General features: G+C 46.9%; 1 protein-coding gene across 2 annotated transcripts in view; it reads right to left on the bottom strand.

The window, feature by feature from the left end:
• LOC140428016 (uncharacterized) overlaps positions 1-17822 on the bottom strand; it is a 147684-nt gene that overhangs the window by 104915 nt on the left and 24947 nt on the right. The window contains exon 1 of one of the 2 annotated variants that reach the window (XM_072513966.1): positions 727-974. The exons of the other annotated variant lie outside the window; for it this stretch is intronic. Within the exon in view, the coding sequence (XP_072370067.1) occupies positions 727-732 (6 nt within the window). The 5' untranslated portion in view covers positions 733-974. Of the gene's footprint in view, positions 1-726; positions 975-17822 lie in introns of those variants that run through there. 2 annotated transcript variants of the gene reach the window in all.

Here is a 17822-nt window from a genome sequence, read left to right as displayed (position 1 = left end):
TTTATCTCTCCACAGATACTGCCAGACTTGCCGTGTATTTCCAGAACTTTCTGTTCTTATTTCAGATTTCTGTGATCTGCAGGGTTTTGCCAATATTTCCATGGCCACGTTCGCTTTAATTTTTTTAATTCTTTTTAACAAGAAACTTTGCACATGTCTGGAGCTGTTGAGCGGTTCTGTGGAAAATATGTAGGTCGGTACAAGTTCATCAAAGTTAAAGCTTAATTTAAAAGGATTGAATTCACAGAGCAGGCAGGTATGCATTATCTGGGCTACTTTCATTTATTGTCTCATTAATATTTGCTATTTCCCAGTCATTCAGAGTTCCTTTGTTCAATTTTTATAACAAACCTAAATAGGTTATGGCTTATTAAGTTATGTCTGAAAACCTCTTTAAATGATCGATGATGCTTCTTTCGAACACATCAACAACCACCTCCCAGCAATGGTTCTAAGATGTGTTATAGTTATTACGAGGTTCATCAGAATAAAAATGTTTCTTGAAGTTAGGTGGTCTGCCATTCCGAACAAAGAGGGCTTTGCTGCTATATTGCAAAGCGCACAGCTGTTTCTGTACTGAGGCACCACACACAATGCAGAATAACAGGCACACAGTGTATGGGTAAACACTGAATACTATTCCTCCCTGCAGAAGCCATCTACATAATTCAAGATGAGGATGATTATGGCTCACATACGACAGCATGATGCAATTCAATAATTTACCTTCATGTTAATCCGTCTCAGCCTTCGATTGTAACAGTCAGTTTCTTCACAGTAACCGTAAGCCTTCAGGCTGACATTTAACAACAGTACGTTTCCCTGTACATCAGAGCCTGTGCCTCAGCTGTGCTTTAACATTGATGTCAGCCACATTGCAAGCTACAATTCACCCGTCATTCTAAAGGAGAGGGCTTTGTCATGAGTACCTCAAACAATACAATTCATCTTCCAATCACATTTCTTCTCCTGATTTGCCACTCCCAGCATGCACATAAAAAACAAACAGGAATAATTGGCAGGTTTTGTGCCGTCTGCAATGTGCTCCACTCAAAAAAAGCACCCAATTACATCCATTCCTTATCGCTCGGGCTCAATTCATTATGCATCACACCAGCTTAAAGCATTCTTTCTGGTTAGTTTTAAAATTGAACATTTTCTAAATCAGTGCATACAGCAAGGAGGAAAAGATGGTTTCGTTGATCCACTAAACAAATTGGTAGAGCTTTGAAAAAATACTATAGACAAAAGAAGCAATTTAATTGGATTGATAATGGACGTACATTTTTATCAAGAAAGAGCGACAGATATTAAGTAAGGGTGGAATTTTGCAAAAATGGCAAATTGTCAATCTCGGCGCGGAAACCGGCATGGTTCACGGCAGCCCCAGCCGTGCGATCCGGCCAGCAATTTTTAGGCATTTGAGAAAAAAAATTGCGCATGTGAAAAATACCATACCTGAGGCACAAAGGGTCATCGGAGCACTTTAACCAAGGGGTGCTGCATTTAAATGATTCCACAGCATCTGCTCTCATTCAAACCAGAAGGATGGCAGCAAACAAGCCTGCTCCTCGATTCATGGAGGGGCCCTCACCCATATGTTCGATGGCGTGGAGGAGAGATGGGCAATAATATACCCTCAGGTTGGCAGGAGACCATCCAACAAGATAACAAATCCTGTCTGAGAGACAGTCGCAGCACTGGTCTGTGCGTGGATTTCCCCTGGGTGCTCCCACAGTCCAAAGATATGCAGGTTAGGTGGATTGTCCATGCTAAATTGCCCTTAGTGTCCAAAAAGAAAGGTTAGGTGGGATTACTGGGTTACGGGGATAGGGTGGAGTTATGTGCTTGGGTAGGGTGCTCTTTCCAAGGGCAGGAGCAGACACGATGGGCCGAATGGCCTCCTTCTGCACTGTAAATTCTAAGATTCTATGAATGCCGCAAGATGAACAACTTATTATGTTCTGCCAGGGTAAGTGCTCCCTGTCTAATCTTTGCACTCCACCTTGCCGTTACTCCTTGGAATATCACCTGGACCCCAAATGCTATCACCTAGCAGGGACCCAGCACCCGACCTCCTCAGCCCCTAGCACTCCTGTTTACATGCGGTGCCCACACATGCCAGGCATCATCGACATCTGACCTGCCTGGCAGCCCCATTTGTGTTCCTGCAGGAGAAGCCAGCTTTTCCAAATTCACTTTTGGCTAGGTTTACCACCAAACTCGCCTCCTGAAGTCGATCGAATAAGTCCATCAGATGCTTTAAATGTTCTTTCCATGTCTGGCTGAAAATTACCAGATCGTCGATGTATACCGCACAATTGGGTAATCCTGAAACTACTTTGTTAGTTAGCCGTTGTGGCTGGTGCATTTTTCATGCCAAATGGCATAACTTTGAATTGGTATATACCATCTGGAGTCACAAAAGCTGAAATCTTCTTTGCCCTTTCGGATAAAGGTACCTGCCAGTAACCTTTAAGTAAATCCAGTTTGGTAATAAAAGCTGATTGTCCCACTTTCTCAATGCAATCCTCCAAATGTGGAAAAGGATAAGAATCCGTTCTTGTAATTGCATTAACTTTTCTATAGTCCACACACAACCGTTGGGTACCGTCCAGTTTTGGTACCATCACTCCGGGTGAGCTCCATTGGCTGCAAACCCTTTCAATTATGCCATTTTTAAGCATACTCTCAATTTCTTTGTTAACCTGTGCCAATTTTAAAGGGTTAAGTCTCTTTGGATGTTGTTTGATTGGAACAGCATTTCCCACATCTACATCATGTTTAGCCATTTTAGTGCTTCCCAACTTATCTCCACAAACTTGCCCATGTGATATCAATAACTCTTTCAGGTCTGTTTGTTTTTCCTCTGGAAGGTAACTCAACAATTTATCCCAATTTTTAAGAACATCCTCGTTTTCCAATTTAATTTGAGGTATGTCAAATTCAAAGTCATCTGGATTTGGTTCGACACGAGTTAGAATCATTAAAACCGCCTCCTTTTTCTCTCCTTCCCTTTCAAAGTACCTTTTAAGCATATTCACATGACACACTCGGTGAGTTAATTCACCTCACTTAATTTCCTTTCAATCTGATAAGGTCCACAAAACCTTGCTTTTAAAGGTTCACCTACCACTGGTAACAATACTAAAACTTTATCTCCACAGGCAGAACTACGAACTTTGGATTTCTTGGCTGCGACCCGTTTCATCACATTTTGTGCAACTTTTAAATGCTGTCTAGCCAATTCAGCAGCTCTATTTAATCGTTCCCTAAAATTTGACACGTAATCCAATAATGTAAGTTCCGACTGCTCACTCACCAATTTTTCCTTAATCAATTTAAGTGGTCCTCTTACCTCATGACCAAAAATTAATTTAAAAGGACCAAATTTGGTTGACTCATTAGGTGCATCCCTAATTGCAAACAGTACAAATGGAATTCCTTTAGCCCAATCTTCTGGATAATCATGGCAATAAGCCTCAACATTGTCTTTAATGTCTGATGCCACCTTTCTAATGCTCCCTGCGATTCTGGATGGTGCGCAGTTGATTTAAATTGTTTTATTCCTAAGCTATCCATAACTTCTTTGAATAACTTTGAAGTAAAATTCGATCCTTGATCTGATTGTATTTCTGTGGGTAGTCCATATCTAGTAAAGAATTTAAATAACTCCTCCACAATCTTTTTAGCTGTAATATTACGTACTGGAATGGCCTCTGGAAACCTAGTAGACACATCCATTATAGTCAAAAGATATTGATTCCTACTTTTCGTTTTAGGAAGTGGTCCTACGCAGTCAATTAGGACCCTTGTAAAAGGTTCCTCAAATGCTGGAATGGGTATGAAGGGCGCTGGTTTTATCACTGCTCGAGGTTTCCCTATCACTTGACATGTGTGACATGATCAATAAAATTTAACTACATCTGTATGTAGTCCAGCCAATAAAAATGATTTTGGGTTTTAGCTTGAGTTTCCCTTGCTCCCAAATGACTTCCCACTGGTACCACATGTGCTATTGCACACCTCCTTTCTATACTACCGGCAATACTACTTGAACCTCTGCCCACTTTTCATCCGCCCGCATATGTAAAGGTCTCCATTTTCTCATCAAGACATCATTTTTACAGTAACAATACTCTGGTATACACTCAGATTCCTCCTCTGTGTATGCTTTCTGATACATCCATTTTATTTCTATGTCTTTCTGTTGTAACTCCACCAATTTTCCTGAATGAAAAATATCCGCCTCATCCTCCACCTGTTCTTTTGCAACCATCTCATCAAAAATCGTTTCTGATAATGGCACTTCACCTTTATCTTCACTCTCTGATTTCTCCTCTTGTCTTAACTTTGCGACCTTGTTACTACACAATCCGGAAAAATCCCAGGACATTCGCCCGTCAATACTTCAGTTGTCTGATTTTCCACTGGCTTATCAACCACAGTAGGCATCACTCCCACCTGCGATCCAGCTATATCATTACCCAAGATAAACTGTATTCCTGGACAAGATAGTTTCGCTATTACTCTTACTACCACTTCACCACTCTTCATTGGACTTTCCAACCTTACCTTATATAATGGAACACTACTCTTCTCACCCTGAATTCCACATATCACCACCCTTTCTGGCAACATTCTTCTCAAACAACATAACTCCTCATCTCTTACTATCAAAGATTGACTAGCTCCCGTATCTCTTAAAATGGTGACTTCTTTCCCTGCTCCTCCTGATGCACATGAGTAAACTTTACCCACACAAGTAAATTCTTTAAAGAGATCTGGCACCTTCTTATCAATCACCCCTTGATCAGGCTGTACAATCTTTTGTACCTCCTTCGCTTCACTTGGGCTTTCCTTTACCACTTTAACAAACCCTACTATCTTATCCTGTTTTACCATATCAGTCTTCCCAGGGCTTTTCTTCCACCACCAACACTGTGACTTTACATGGCCTAGTTTATTACAGTGAAAACATTTGAAACTTTTCATGTCTCTTCCACCCGCCTAGATTTCCTTTTTCACCTGAGGTACATTCTCCTTATTATCTCCCATTGGATCTCCTTTACCTCTACCACTTGAGTATTTCTCATGTCCCCAGTTTCTATCCCTCACAGGCTGAAACTGATGTCCAAAACCAAGCTTTGATTTATGAACTAATTCATAATCATCTGCCATTTCTGCTGCTAATCTCACAGTTTTAATCCTCTGCTCTTCCACATGAGTTCTCACTACATCAAGAATTGAATTTTTAAACTCCTCCAAAAGTATAATTTCTCTGAGAGCTTCATACGTTTGATCTATTTTCAAATCCCTTATCCACCTATCAAAATTACTCTGTTTGATCCTTTCAAACTCCATGTATGTTTGACTAAATTCTTTCCTTAAATTTCTAAACCTTTGTTTGTAGGCTACAGGCACTAGCTCATATGCACCTAAGATGGATTTTTTCACCTCCTCATACAGCCCAGGTACCTCCTCCGGTAGTGATGCAAACACTTCACTAGCACTACCTACCAGCTTTGTTTGAATCAGTAAAACCCACATGTCCTGTTTAGCCACCTTCTCAAATGAAATGAAAAAGGCTTCTAATCCTTCTTGTCAAACCTTGGCAATGCTTGGACATATTTAAATAGATCCCCACCAAGCCTTCGACTATTATGCTCTTTTGCTTCATCCTCATCACTATCCCCCAACTGTACGCTTTCCTTTCCAGCAGCCAATCTTAACTGACATTCATGTTTCATGGCCATTTTCCGAAGTTGAAACTCTCTCTATTTTTCCCTTTCCTCTCTCTCTTTTTCTTTTTCCCTGATCTGTATTTCCCTTTCTCTTTCTTTTTGTTCTGCTAGGGCCACTCTTTCTTTTTCTCTCATTGCGTATTCAAGCTGCTTTAATTCTTTTTCATGTTCAAGTTGCTTGATTTGTAACTGAAGTTTTGCCATTTCTAATGCGTCAGACTGTATCTCAGGCAATTTTAAATGCTCAGCTACCGCCATAAGTACCTCATCTTTTCGTACCTTGGCAGGTAATGTTAACTGCAATGTTTTTGCCATATCTAAAAGTCTGTTTTTAGTCTCTGTCCATAAGGTACTGCGTGTGACCATCTCCACCCCCAAAAACTTCAGAGCCTCTGAAAGAGCCATTGTCCACAACACACTCCCTGCTTAAATTGGAATACCACAGCTGAAAAGCACCCACATATGCTCACCCCTCACTGTCTTTAAGTTCACAAAGGCAATCCAATAGATAGAGTTTTATCCCCTTCGAGCCCCCAATTTGTTATGGGCCAGGGTTTAGAGAACCCCAAAGCGTATCATGGAGTTCACCTGACCCACGCCTTTTACTAGATTGTGGTATGGGGAGCACACAGTCTACTCTACAGGTGAGTTGCAACAGTGCTTTACAGTACTTTTAAATTAAAACAATGTTTATTTATGAAACCAGTTAACACTTTATAAACCCACAGTAAACATCTTAACAACTATCAACACCAATAAATCCCCAAAGAATACAGTACTCGATAGATAACCGTTAATACATTCCCAAACAATATCCGGAAGACAAAATACCTTTTTTAATGCAGAGATCAGGTTTAAATTCACTATTGAGAGCAGTCAGCACTTTGAAATCACGCAATTGATTTGGAGACAGTCTTTAGTTTGCAGAGAGGTCCTTAATACAGCTCCTTGCTTTGCCTGCAGCTATCCAGCTCTCAAAACGAAACTAACCACACCCTGTAACAAACAGCCTAAAATGAAAGTAAAGCAGACAGACAGCCCAGCTCCACCCACTCTCTGACATCATTGCAGCTCTCTAATAAACACCCATTTCTTAAAGGTACACCCACTACAGCTAATCGATAAACCCCCATTTCTTAAAAGGTACTCTCCCATGACACGGTGCAGACTCGATGGACCTAATGGCCTCCTTCTGCGCTGTAAATTCTAGAATTCTATCGGGGCATTACGGTGGTGCAGTGGTTAGCACTACTGCCTCACATCGCCGAGGACCGGGGTTCGATCCTGGCCCTGGCTCACTGTCCGTGTGGAGTTTGCCTATTCTCCCGTGTCTGCGTAGGTTTCACTCCCACAACCCAAAGATTGGCAGGATAGGTGAACTGGCCCATTAAATTGCCCCTAAATTGGAAAAAAGAATTGGGTACTCTAATTTTTTTTACAAATGGTAGAGATGAACTTTACAATGAATGGAAAACTGGGAGATAAGCCAATATTTTCAATTAAAAAAAAATCTTTTCTGCATTGCTCCCCCAAAAATTGAATAAAATTGTTATTTGGTTTATTGCTGCTTGTTAAGAGATTATATTTGCCTTTTCAATGTGGAAAATTACAATGATCAGATTGGAATTACCTTACACATAGAGTTGGAGTTATTCACTGATTGAACATCAAAACTCTTCAGAAAGTAGCCATTCAACATTTAGTAACGGCAAAATGGAGTCAGTCAAATAACCAACAGAAACGCATTTATTAACACAGTAGTATGTACACAAGGGACCTGGTTGAAAGGCACCAGTCCTTTCTGTTGATTGGTCGGTACATTCTTGCCGAATGTATATACGATGTAACTCTACCCCGTAATTAGTGGGAGAGTTCATCCTCCTTGAGCCACACGGGGAAGATTGGCAATCTTGCCCCATGAGTGTCCCCCCAAGACCGAACACACTCTCAGGGACAGATGAGGATAACAAAGAATATGAGAAGACGAAGAAGTTCGAAGAAGCTGCCGATGAAGATGCAACAAGTCTCGACGGGTGGCGAGTGACGCAGGCGTTTTGGTTGGGGTAAATCGCGTCCTGGCTGAGGAACTGGAGTAGTTGGCGTATACCGTGCTGGAGAACAGCGTTTGCAGTTGGATTGAAGTGGTGGAGAACCAACAGGCGGTGGCTGGGAGCCAGCATTCGATTCAGAGATCACAGAGATCTAGATCTGTAAATCGGACTCCGATGACCATACAAGTGTTTTGAAATCCCTCGGAGAAGAAGATGGGACTGAGTGCATAGACTGTAACTGTGGCGGAACCGACCGAGCCAGGGAGGAAGGTCCCGAGGTGACACCTTAACAGCCGGCCAAAGTGAAGACGAGGGACGACAAGGATCTAATGGAGCAGCCGATGACCTGACGTCAAGATGATCAAGATGCCTCATAGCTGGCCTTGCACACAGACCTGGTATGAGACAGGACTGGTCTGATGAATGACGACCCCTGGAAGCCAACGAGGACCAATCAGCGGGTGCTGATCTTTTGGTCAGATGCAGAGCAGCGTAGGGAACGGCGTGCATCGGGCAACACCCTTGTTTATCTTGTGAGTGGTGTACTTTGGCGCTGATGTCGGGGGGTAATAAACCCAACTGTGTACGAAGACGGTGACCCATCGACAGCTCAGCTGCAGCAACTCCGTAACAGCATGAGGAGTGCAGCGATACGAAACAAGAAAACAAGCCAGCCGGGTATCCATTGAACCAGAGGTCTGCTGTTTCAAACTCCACTTCACTGTTTGTACGGCGCGTTCAGTCAGGCCATTCAAAGCCGGATGATAAGGTGCTGTGCGGACATGTCGGGTGCCATTCATCGGGATGAAAGCGGAAAACTCCTCGCTAATTAATGATGCCCCATTATCTGTCACCAGTACCTCCAGCAACCCATGCGTGGCGAAATATGCACATCAACGGCCGATGGCCGCGCAGGAGGTGATGGACGACATCTTGTGAACCTCCAGCCACTTCTAATGTCCACTAAAACGAGGAACATTGAGCCCAAAAATGGTCCCGCAAAATCCACGTGGGAATGCAAGCCCAGGGACATCCCGGTCACTTCCATGAGGCGCAGCTACTGCAAGCTTTTGATGGAACTGGCACACATGGCAGCGCTGGGTGAGCAACTCGATGTCTGCATCTATAGCTCCGAGCCAGCATCTTCATTTTAGAAATCCCCAGATGTTCAGAATGGAGGTCGCTCAAAACGAGTGATCGCCCTTTTTTGGGAACAATGGTCCTAGTGCCCCACAGGAGGATCCCGTTGTGGTACCCTCAATAACGACGCTTAGAGTGTGAACAGTAAAGAAGGCTTTAATAAACTAAGAACTAGGCTAGAGCCGAGAAGTGTGCTAACTGCTGCACTGCCCACAAGGCGGCCCCTTATATACGGCTCACAGATGGGCGGAGCCAGAGGCGGAGTTCCCAGGGTTCCAAGCCTGGTCTTAAAGGGGACATCATCTTACATGATGACAAGGGTACAGTGTTACAATAACCGTTCATCACACCCGTCCTCAACAGTCAGCACTGACAGTTTTGTCGAGAATGCTTTGAGTTCAACTGGAAGCTGTTGGCCTGGCCCACTGGTCAAAACAAGATGGAATACCTTTGCAAAGATTGATTTGTACTGCGTCCAGTCCTGGATGCAGGCAACCATCTCAGGTAGAGTGACCGTGAACCTGAACACCGTCACAACGTCACCAGCCGTGGTCAGGTCTACCGATATCGCGGGCAAAGGAAGCCGACTTAATGCATCTACTTGTGCTAACAACGAGCTGGGTGTGTGCTCGAGCGAATGCTGATGAGCCACCAAAAGGAGAGCCCACCGTTGAATGCAGGCCGAGGCAATCGGCAAAACCGCTTCATCTTCCCTGAATGGGCCAAGCAATGGTTTGTGATCAGTAACAACATAAATATGGCAGCCACACATGTACTGATAGAACCTCTTGACTCTAACAATGGCCGCCGGTCCCTCTTTTTCTATCTGTGCATAATTGCGCTCTGCACCCTTCAATGTCCTGGAGTGCAGGCTTTGGGCGACCCAGTCTGTCGCTCATACGGTGGGTAGTACAGGACGGTTGTCATTTGGCATAGAATAGCAGCTTGCTGGCCTCAAAATGCTTGAGGTCCTTGGAAGAAGTCAGCGTCCGCTTCATGAGCTGAAAAGCAGCATCCTGTTCTTTGCCCCACAATCAAAGTCTGCCTTTCTGCAGCGACCAATGAAGGGGGGCCAGGGTCATAGCCAGGTTTGACAAAAAGCAGCTGGAGTAATCAATGAAGCCCGAACAAGCAAAGCTCCAAAGCATTATCCAGTGCTGGGGCCAGCTTGATAGGCTGCACCTTGTCAGCCATGGGGTGGAGGCCCAAGCAGTCAATCTAGTAGTCCAAGTAGATGACCTCCTTTGCATTAAAGACATATTTGGGCTTTGCGGAGATGGATGCTGTACTCAGAGAAACACCCCAGAAAAAGTTTTGCAAGTGTTCAACCTCCTTCGCTCCCCTAATCAGCCGTCGCCGAGGTAAACCAGCTCACAGGGAAGACCACGTAGAATACCCTCTATGACCCGCTGCTGGTGCAGACAGAAACCTAGTGTAGAACCCTATATGCGTATTTTATTGATGTCTTGAGCAACTTGAGTTACAGGTAAGCATAGCTCATGTGAAGCTTTGTAAAAGTGGAGACTCCCGTCAACGTGGTGTAGAGGCTTTCAGTGCAGGGATGCGGCTTGTGGTACAGCCGGATGCCTTATTTATGGTTAATTTGTAATCACCGCAAAGGCAGAAAGTCCGATCAGCTTCAATGCCGATACCACCGGAGCCGCTAAGTCGCTGAAACAAACTGACCGAATGATCCTGAGGTCCTCTAACTGCTGCAATTTAGCCTCTACCTTCCTTAGAAGTGCATCGAGGCCTGGCCTGGCATGTAAAAAACCGAGGCTCAGCCTGTGGGTCGACCTGTATCTTCGCCACAGCCCCCGGTATCTTTCCCAAACCTGGTCCAAAAACATCGAGGAATTTGTTCAATACCGCACCCAACCCTCCTGTTTCCCCTCAAAGGATACATGGCCAGTCGAGGTGCAACCGGTGCAACCAGTCACGGCCTAACAGATTGGGCTGTCCCCGTTCAAGACAATAAGGTGAAGTGACCGATGCTCGCAGATCACAGGGGTGAGTGTGGGTCCACTATCGGCAGACGTTCTCCGGTATACGTTGCAATACGGACCGCTGAATTAGTTAAGGTCAATTCACTCATCCCGAAGCAGATGCAATCGCACACACTATGGGTGACCACAGAGATAGTTGCATCAGTATCCAACTCCATTTGGACAAGGTGTCCATTGACATGTACTGGAATCCAAAAGGGAGTGACAAGGTGCCCAGCCAGGCTGTTGAGCAGCATGTCCTACTCGTCGGCAGTCTCCTCAGGATCATCGATATGGTGGGCCCGGGCATGGGGCCAACGAGCAGCATGGCCCAAGCGAGCAAGACGATGTCTCGCACGTGGGCGATGCAGCTGGCGACTCCTATGGCCACACCGCCACATGGTGCGCAGTCAGCCCCGCCCAAATCCAGCGAGGGCGTCCGTCGAGGCTTTGAGTCATGAGGTCTGGGGCCAAGCACCTCCCATCAACTCATCCTGGGCAGTGAAAGAAGGGGAGGGGGGCAGGGCCATCATTCACTTTGGATTTGTACACTCCCGGCCGCAGTGTCCTGGGAGGGAAAGATTTGCAACACTTGTTGGAAAGTTAGGACCCTTCACCCAAAAGCCACTTCTGGATTTCATGATTGTCGATCCCACAAACTAAACGGTCCTGAAGCACATCCGCAAGAACAGGCCCATAATCGGAATATTCAGCGCAAGTTCTCAACTGGGATACGTACTCAGCGACTAACTCCTCCTCAGACCATTCCGCAGTATTAAACCGATGTATTTGCGCAATGGCTGAAGGGGTAGGGTTAAAATGGTTTTTCACAAGCCTGACTATCTGGTCAATCACTACCATATCTGGTGCAGCCAGAGATGTGAGGCCCCGAATAACACCGAACGTGTGAGTGCCGCAGGCTGTCTGCTAGATTACTCTTTGACAGTCATTTTCGGTTACATTGATGACGTTGAAGAAATATTGGAGTCGTTCCATATATTCTCCCATGACTCAACGGCGGGATCAAACGTATCTAAGCGCCTGAACAGAAGCATAGTGTAGACAAGCGTACCTTAGTTGGAGGCGAACATAGTTTTCAGAGATGCCATAGGTGGCAGAGTAACATATCAGTGGCTTCTGGTTTTAATCCTCGTCGCCAATTTAGTAACAGTGAAATGGAATCGGTCGAGTAACTAACAGAAACTTATTTATTAACGCATTACAGTGTACACAAGGGACCCGGCTGAAAGTCATCGGCCCTTTCTGTCTGTCGGCTGTTACATTCTGGCTGACCCTCTACACAATGTAACCCTGCCCCTGTAGTTAGCGGGGGAGTTCATACTCCTCGAGCCACATGGCACGCTTGCCCCGTGTGTCCCATGCAGGTTACTACACAACATGACGTTTATGATAATAAATTATTCACTGTTGTTAGGGGGAAGCGGAGAATGACTAAATTCAACCAACTCACAACTATTGGCTTTAAACCATCTACTGAGCTGTGCTCACCAGCACTTTAACCAACTGAATGTCCCATGGGTTTTGGCACTTGATACGGATAAGTTGTTTAAACCAATGAATAAGAAACAATTGAAAATTTCCCATGTCCTGCTTTATATATTATGTGTGATATTGTTCTATCTTAAGATAAATTGGTAAATAATGGTTTGGGTGTTTAAATAAATCATTATCATACAAAAAAACCAGAGCTAACCAAAGAATTAATTAAAACAGGTAGGGGTGAATTTTGTTAGAAAAATAATGACATGTCACCAATACCTATGATTATTAATGTTCAAATCAGCAAATTCAGCAGCTTTAGATATGCACTGAGCTGCTTATCTCCAGATTTTACTGATTGATTTATGCCGCTCCATGAATGGCATCTCATCCTTCGCCTTCCCGTTATCGTTAAGAACTTGTTGGATTTGTACATTAATTGGCCATTGAGCTCACGGCAGAGAGAAGCACCCTTTAAACATTGTGAGAATTGTTAGTGAAAAATCAATTTCCGTGGCTCAGTAAAGGAACAATTTAAACTTTCACTCTTGCATGTAAATTTTATTTCTTTTCTTTCTGTCTTTTTCTCTCTCATTTAATTCAACCTTTCTTTCCCTCGCTTTATTTCTCTTTCTGTACTTGCTTTGACAGGAAATCACCCTCTTTCTTTGCCCTTCCTCTGTTGCTTTCTCAATCTTTAAAGCTCATTGACCAGGAGACTTGTTACCCTCACTGAGACTTTCAGCAAGTTACAGTGTAAAAGGATTTCAAGCTGAAGAGTGAGGAAATAAATCTAATGGTGAACAATGTGAGTTGCCAGCTTAAAATGAGATTTGGTTCATCATGGTCAATACCCCAAATGGCCAATACAAACTACGCAAGCAGGCCATACACTTAAAACTTGAAGTATATTCTCTCAGATGTAAAACCCCTGTTGGACTTTAACCTGGTGTTGTAAGACTTCTTACTTTGATTCTAATACCATGGATCTTATTACAAATATGGTTAGAATATGCGTAATGAGCTTGAACCAGGTAAAGGAATAGGCTAAGTGGTGCAAGTTTCTTTTTACTGGAAATCCTTTATGGTATAATTTCACGAGAAACTAAGTTTTAAAAAATATATATATATTTATTAAAGTTTTTTAACACAATTTTTCACCCTTACAAACAATAACCCCCCCCCCCCCCGTAACAAAATAACAAGAAATCGCACAGAACAAGATATATACATGGTAAAATGATATGTTACATAGCTTTGTACACTGGCTCTCTCCCGCACGTGCCAGTTTCCCCAATCCTTCATGTTATCTCTTGCTCATCCACCCTCCCAGGCAAGCCCCCATTCCCCCCTCCTCCCAGGACGTCCGTCCCCCCCCCGTCCCCCCCAGGTTGCTGCTGCTGCTGACCGACCTTCCTCTAACACTCCGCGAGATAGTCTAGGAACGGTTGCCACCGCCTGTAGAACCCCTGCGCAGACCCTCTCAAGGCAAACCTAATCCTCTCCAGCTTTATGAACCCAGCCATGTCGTTTATCCAGGCCTCCAGGCTAGGGGGCGTCGCCTCCTTCCACATTAGCAAGATCCTTCGCCGGGTTACGAGGGACGCAAAGGCCAGAATGCCGGCCTCTTTCGCCTCCTGCACTCCCGGCTCGTCCACTACTCCAAATATTGCTAGTCCTCAGCTTGGCTTGACCCGGACATTTACCACCTGAGATATTGCTCCCGTCACTCTTCTCCAGAACACCTCCAGTGCCGGGCATGACCAAAACATATGGACATGGTTCGCCGGGCTCCCTGAGCACCTTCCACATCTGTCCTCTACCCCAAAGAACCTACTCAACCTCGCCCCCATCAAGTGCGCTCTGTGAACCACCTTAAATTGTATCAGGCTGAGCCTGGCACACGAGGAGGAGGAATTAACCCTACCTAGGGCATCAGCCCACAGACCTTCCTCAATCTCCTCCCCCAGCTCCTCCTCCCATTTACCCTTCAGCTCCTTGACCAGCGCTTCCCCCTCTTCTTTCATCTCCTGGTATATTGCCGACACCTTGCCCTCCCCGACCCATACACCCGAGATCACCCTGTCTTGAATTTCTTGTGCCTAGAGCAACGGGAATTCCATCACCTGTCGCCTCGCAAACACCCTCTAATATATATCTAAAAGCATTTCCCGGGGGTATCTCAAACTTCTCCTCCAGTGCCCCTAGGCTCGCAAACGTCCCGTCAATGAACAGGTCCCCCATTCTTCTAATCCCCGCCCGATGCCAACTCTGAAACCCCCCGTCCATCCTCCCCGGGACAAACCGGTAGTTACCCCTGATCGGGGACCACACCGAGGCTCTCATTGCACCCCTGTGCAGTCTCCACTGGCCCCAGATCCTTAGCGTTGTCGCCACCACCGGGCTCGTGGTGTACCTTGTCGGCGAGAGCGGCAGCGGTGCCGTCACCAACGCCACCAGGCTCGTACCTTTACAGGACGCCATCTCCATCCTCTTCCATGCCGCCCCCTCTCCCTCCATCACCCACTTGCGGATCATCGCCACATTTGCTGCCCAGTAGTAGCTCCCTAGGTTTGGCAGCGCCAACCCTCCTCGGTCCCTACTGCGTTCCAGGAACCCTCTCCTTACCCTCAGGGTCCTATTCGCCCATACAAACAACATAATACTCCTACCTACTCTCTTAAAAAAGGCCTTGGCGATCACGATGAGAAGGCACTGAAACACAAACAGAAACCTCGGAAGGACCACCATTTTGACCGACTGCACTCTACCCGCCAGCGAGAGCGGTAACATGTCCCATCTTTTGAAGTCCTCCTCCATTTGCTCCAGCAACCTCGTCAGATTCAGTTTATGTAGGGCCCCCCCAACTCCTGGCTATCTGGATCCCCAGGTACCAAAAGCTCCCCTCCGCCCTCTTCAGCGGTAGATCCCCTATCCCTCTTTCTTGGTCCCCTGCCTGTAGTACAAAGAGCTCAATCTTCCCTACATTGAGCTTATAGCCCGAAAACTCCCCAAACTCCCTTAGAGTCTGCATGACCTCCATCATCCCCTCCATTGGATCCGCCACATACATCAACAGGTCATCTGCATATAGCGATACCCGATGCTCTTCTCCCCCTCGGACCACCCCCCTCCATTTCCTAGACTCCGTCAATGACATGGCCAAGGGTTCGATCACCAATGCAAACAACAGGGGGGACAGGGGGCACCCCTGCCTCATCCCTCGGTACAGCCGAAAGTACTCCGACCTCCGCCGGTTCGTCACTACACTCGCCACGGGTCTCTGTAAAGGAGCTTAACCCAACTGATAAACCCTGCCCGAACCCAAACCTACGCAGCACCTCCCAGAGGTACTCCCACTCTACTCGGTCAAAGGCCTTCTCCGCGTCCATAGCTGCCACGATCTCCGCCTCTCCCTCCTCCGATGGCATCATTATCACGATTAAGAACCGCCGCACATTGATGTTTAATTGCCTGCCCTTTACGAATCCCGTCTGGCCCTCGTGGATCACCCCCGGGACACAGTCCTCGATCCTCGTGGCCAGCACTTTTGCCAGCTTAGCAACCACATTGAGGAGCAAGATCGGCCTGTACGATCCACATTGCAGTGGGTCCTTGTCCCGCTTTAGGATCAAAGAAATCGTCGCTTCCGACATTGTCGGGGGCAGGGTCCCCTCCTCTCTTGCCTCATTAAAGGTCCTCACTAGTAGCGGGGCCAACAGGTCTACGTACTTCCTGTAGAACTCCACCGGGAACCCGTCCGGTCCCGGGGCCTTCCCCGCCTGCATGCTCCCCAAACCCTTGCTCAGCTCCTCCAACCCAATTGGTGCCCCCAAACCAGCCACCTCTTGCTCCTCCACCCTCGGGAATCTCAGTTGGTCTAGGAATCGTCTCATCCCCTCTTCCCCCGCGGGGGGCTGGGATCTGTACAGCTCTTCATAGAAGGCCTTGAATACCTCGTTTATTTTCGTCGCACTCCGCACCGTGGCTCCCTTTCCATCTTTGACTCCCCCTATTTCCCTCGCTGCCATCCTCTTACGGAGCTGGTGTGCCAGAATCCGACTAGCCTTTTCCCCATACCCGTAGGTCACCCCCTGGGCCTTCCTCCACTGTGCCTCTGCCTTCCCTGTGGTCAACAGGTCAAACTCCGTCTGGAGCCGTCGTCTTTCCCCAAGTAATCTCTCCTCCGGGGCCTCTGCGTATCTCCTGTCCACTCTTAAAATCTCCCCCACTAACCTCTCCCTTTCCATGCCCTCTGTCTTCTCCCTGTGAGCCCTGATGGAGATTAGCTCTCCCCTGATCACCGCCTTCAACGCCACCCATATCCACCCCCAACCGCACCTCCCCGTTGTCGTTGGCCTCCAAGTACCTTTCGATACACCCCCTCACCTTCCCACACACCACCTCATCTGCCAGCAGTCCCACATCCAGCCGCCACAGTGGGCGTTGGTCCCTCTCCTCTCCCAGCTCCAGTTCCACCCAGTGCGGGGCGTGATCCGAAACGGCTATGGCCGAATACTCCGTCCCCTCCACCCTCGGGATGAGCGCCCTGCCCAGAACAAAGAAACCTATTCGGGAGTAGGCTTTGTGCACGTGGGAGAAAAAAGAAAATCCCTGGCCTGCGGCCTAGCAAACCTCCATGGGTCCACTCCCCCCATCTGATCCATAAACCCCCTAAGCACCTTGGCCGCCGCCGGCCTCTTTCCTGTCCTTGATCTGGAGCGGTACAGTGCTGGGTCCAACACTGTATTGAAGTCCCCACCCATTATCACGCCTCCTACCTCCAGGTCCGGAATGCACCCCAACATGCGTTTCATGAATCCAGCATCATCCCAGTTCGGGGCGTATACATTTACCAACACCACCCACGACCCCTGCAACCTACTGCTCACCATCACATATCGCCCTCCATTATCCACAACGATAGTCTTGGCCTCAAATGACACCCGCTTCCCCACCAATATTGCCACCCCTCTATTCTTCACGTCCAGTCCCGAATGGAATACCTGTCCTACCCATCCCTTTCTTAACCTGACCTGGTCCGCCACCTTCAGATGTGTCTCTTGGAGCATGACCACGTCTGCCTTCAGTCCCTTTAAGTGCGCGAACACTCGGGCCCTCTTCACCGGCCCGTTCAGGCCCCTCACATTCCACGTTATCAGCTGGATGGGAGGGGCTCTCACCCCCCCCCCACCCGCCCTCCCCACCCCCTTTTGCCCCGCGCTTTCCAAAGCCTACCCCGCCCCCTCTGGCGCAGCTCCTGTCGCGGCCTTGTCTCTCTCCCCCAGCCCATGTAACATTTCCTGCGTGTGATTGACCCCCTATATACAACAACCATCACACATCAAACCTCAAACTTCCCCCCGACCCTCACACGCCCTCCGTTTGAGTCCAACTTTTCG

Source organism: Scyliorhinus torazame, chromosome 8, assembly GCF_047496885.1.
Source record: "Scyliorhinus torazame isolate Kashiwa2021f chromosome 8, sScyTor2.1, whole genome shotgun sequence".
In the NCBI taxonomy this organism is placed as follows: domain Eukaryota; kingdom Metazoa; phylum Chordata; class Chondrichthyes; order Carcharhiniformes; family Scyliorhinidae; genus Scyliorhinus; species Scyliorhinus torazame.
Note: the sequence above shows the minus strand (reverse complement) of the source record. Positions and strands in the feature narration are given on the sequence as shown.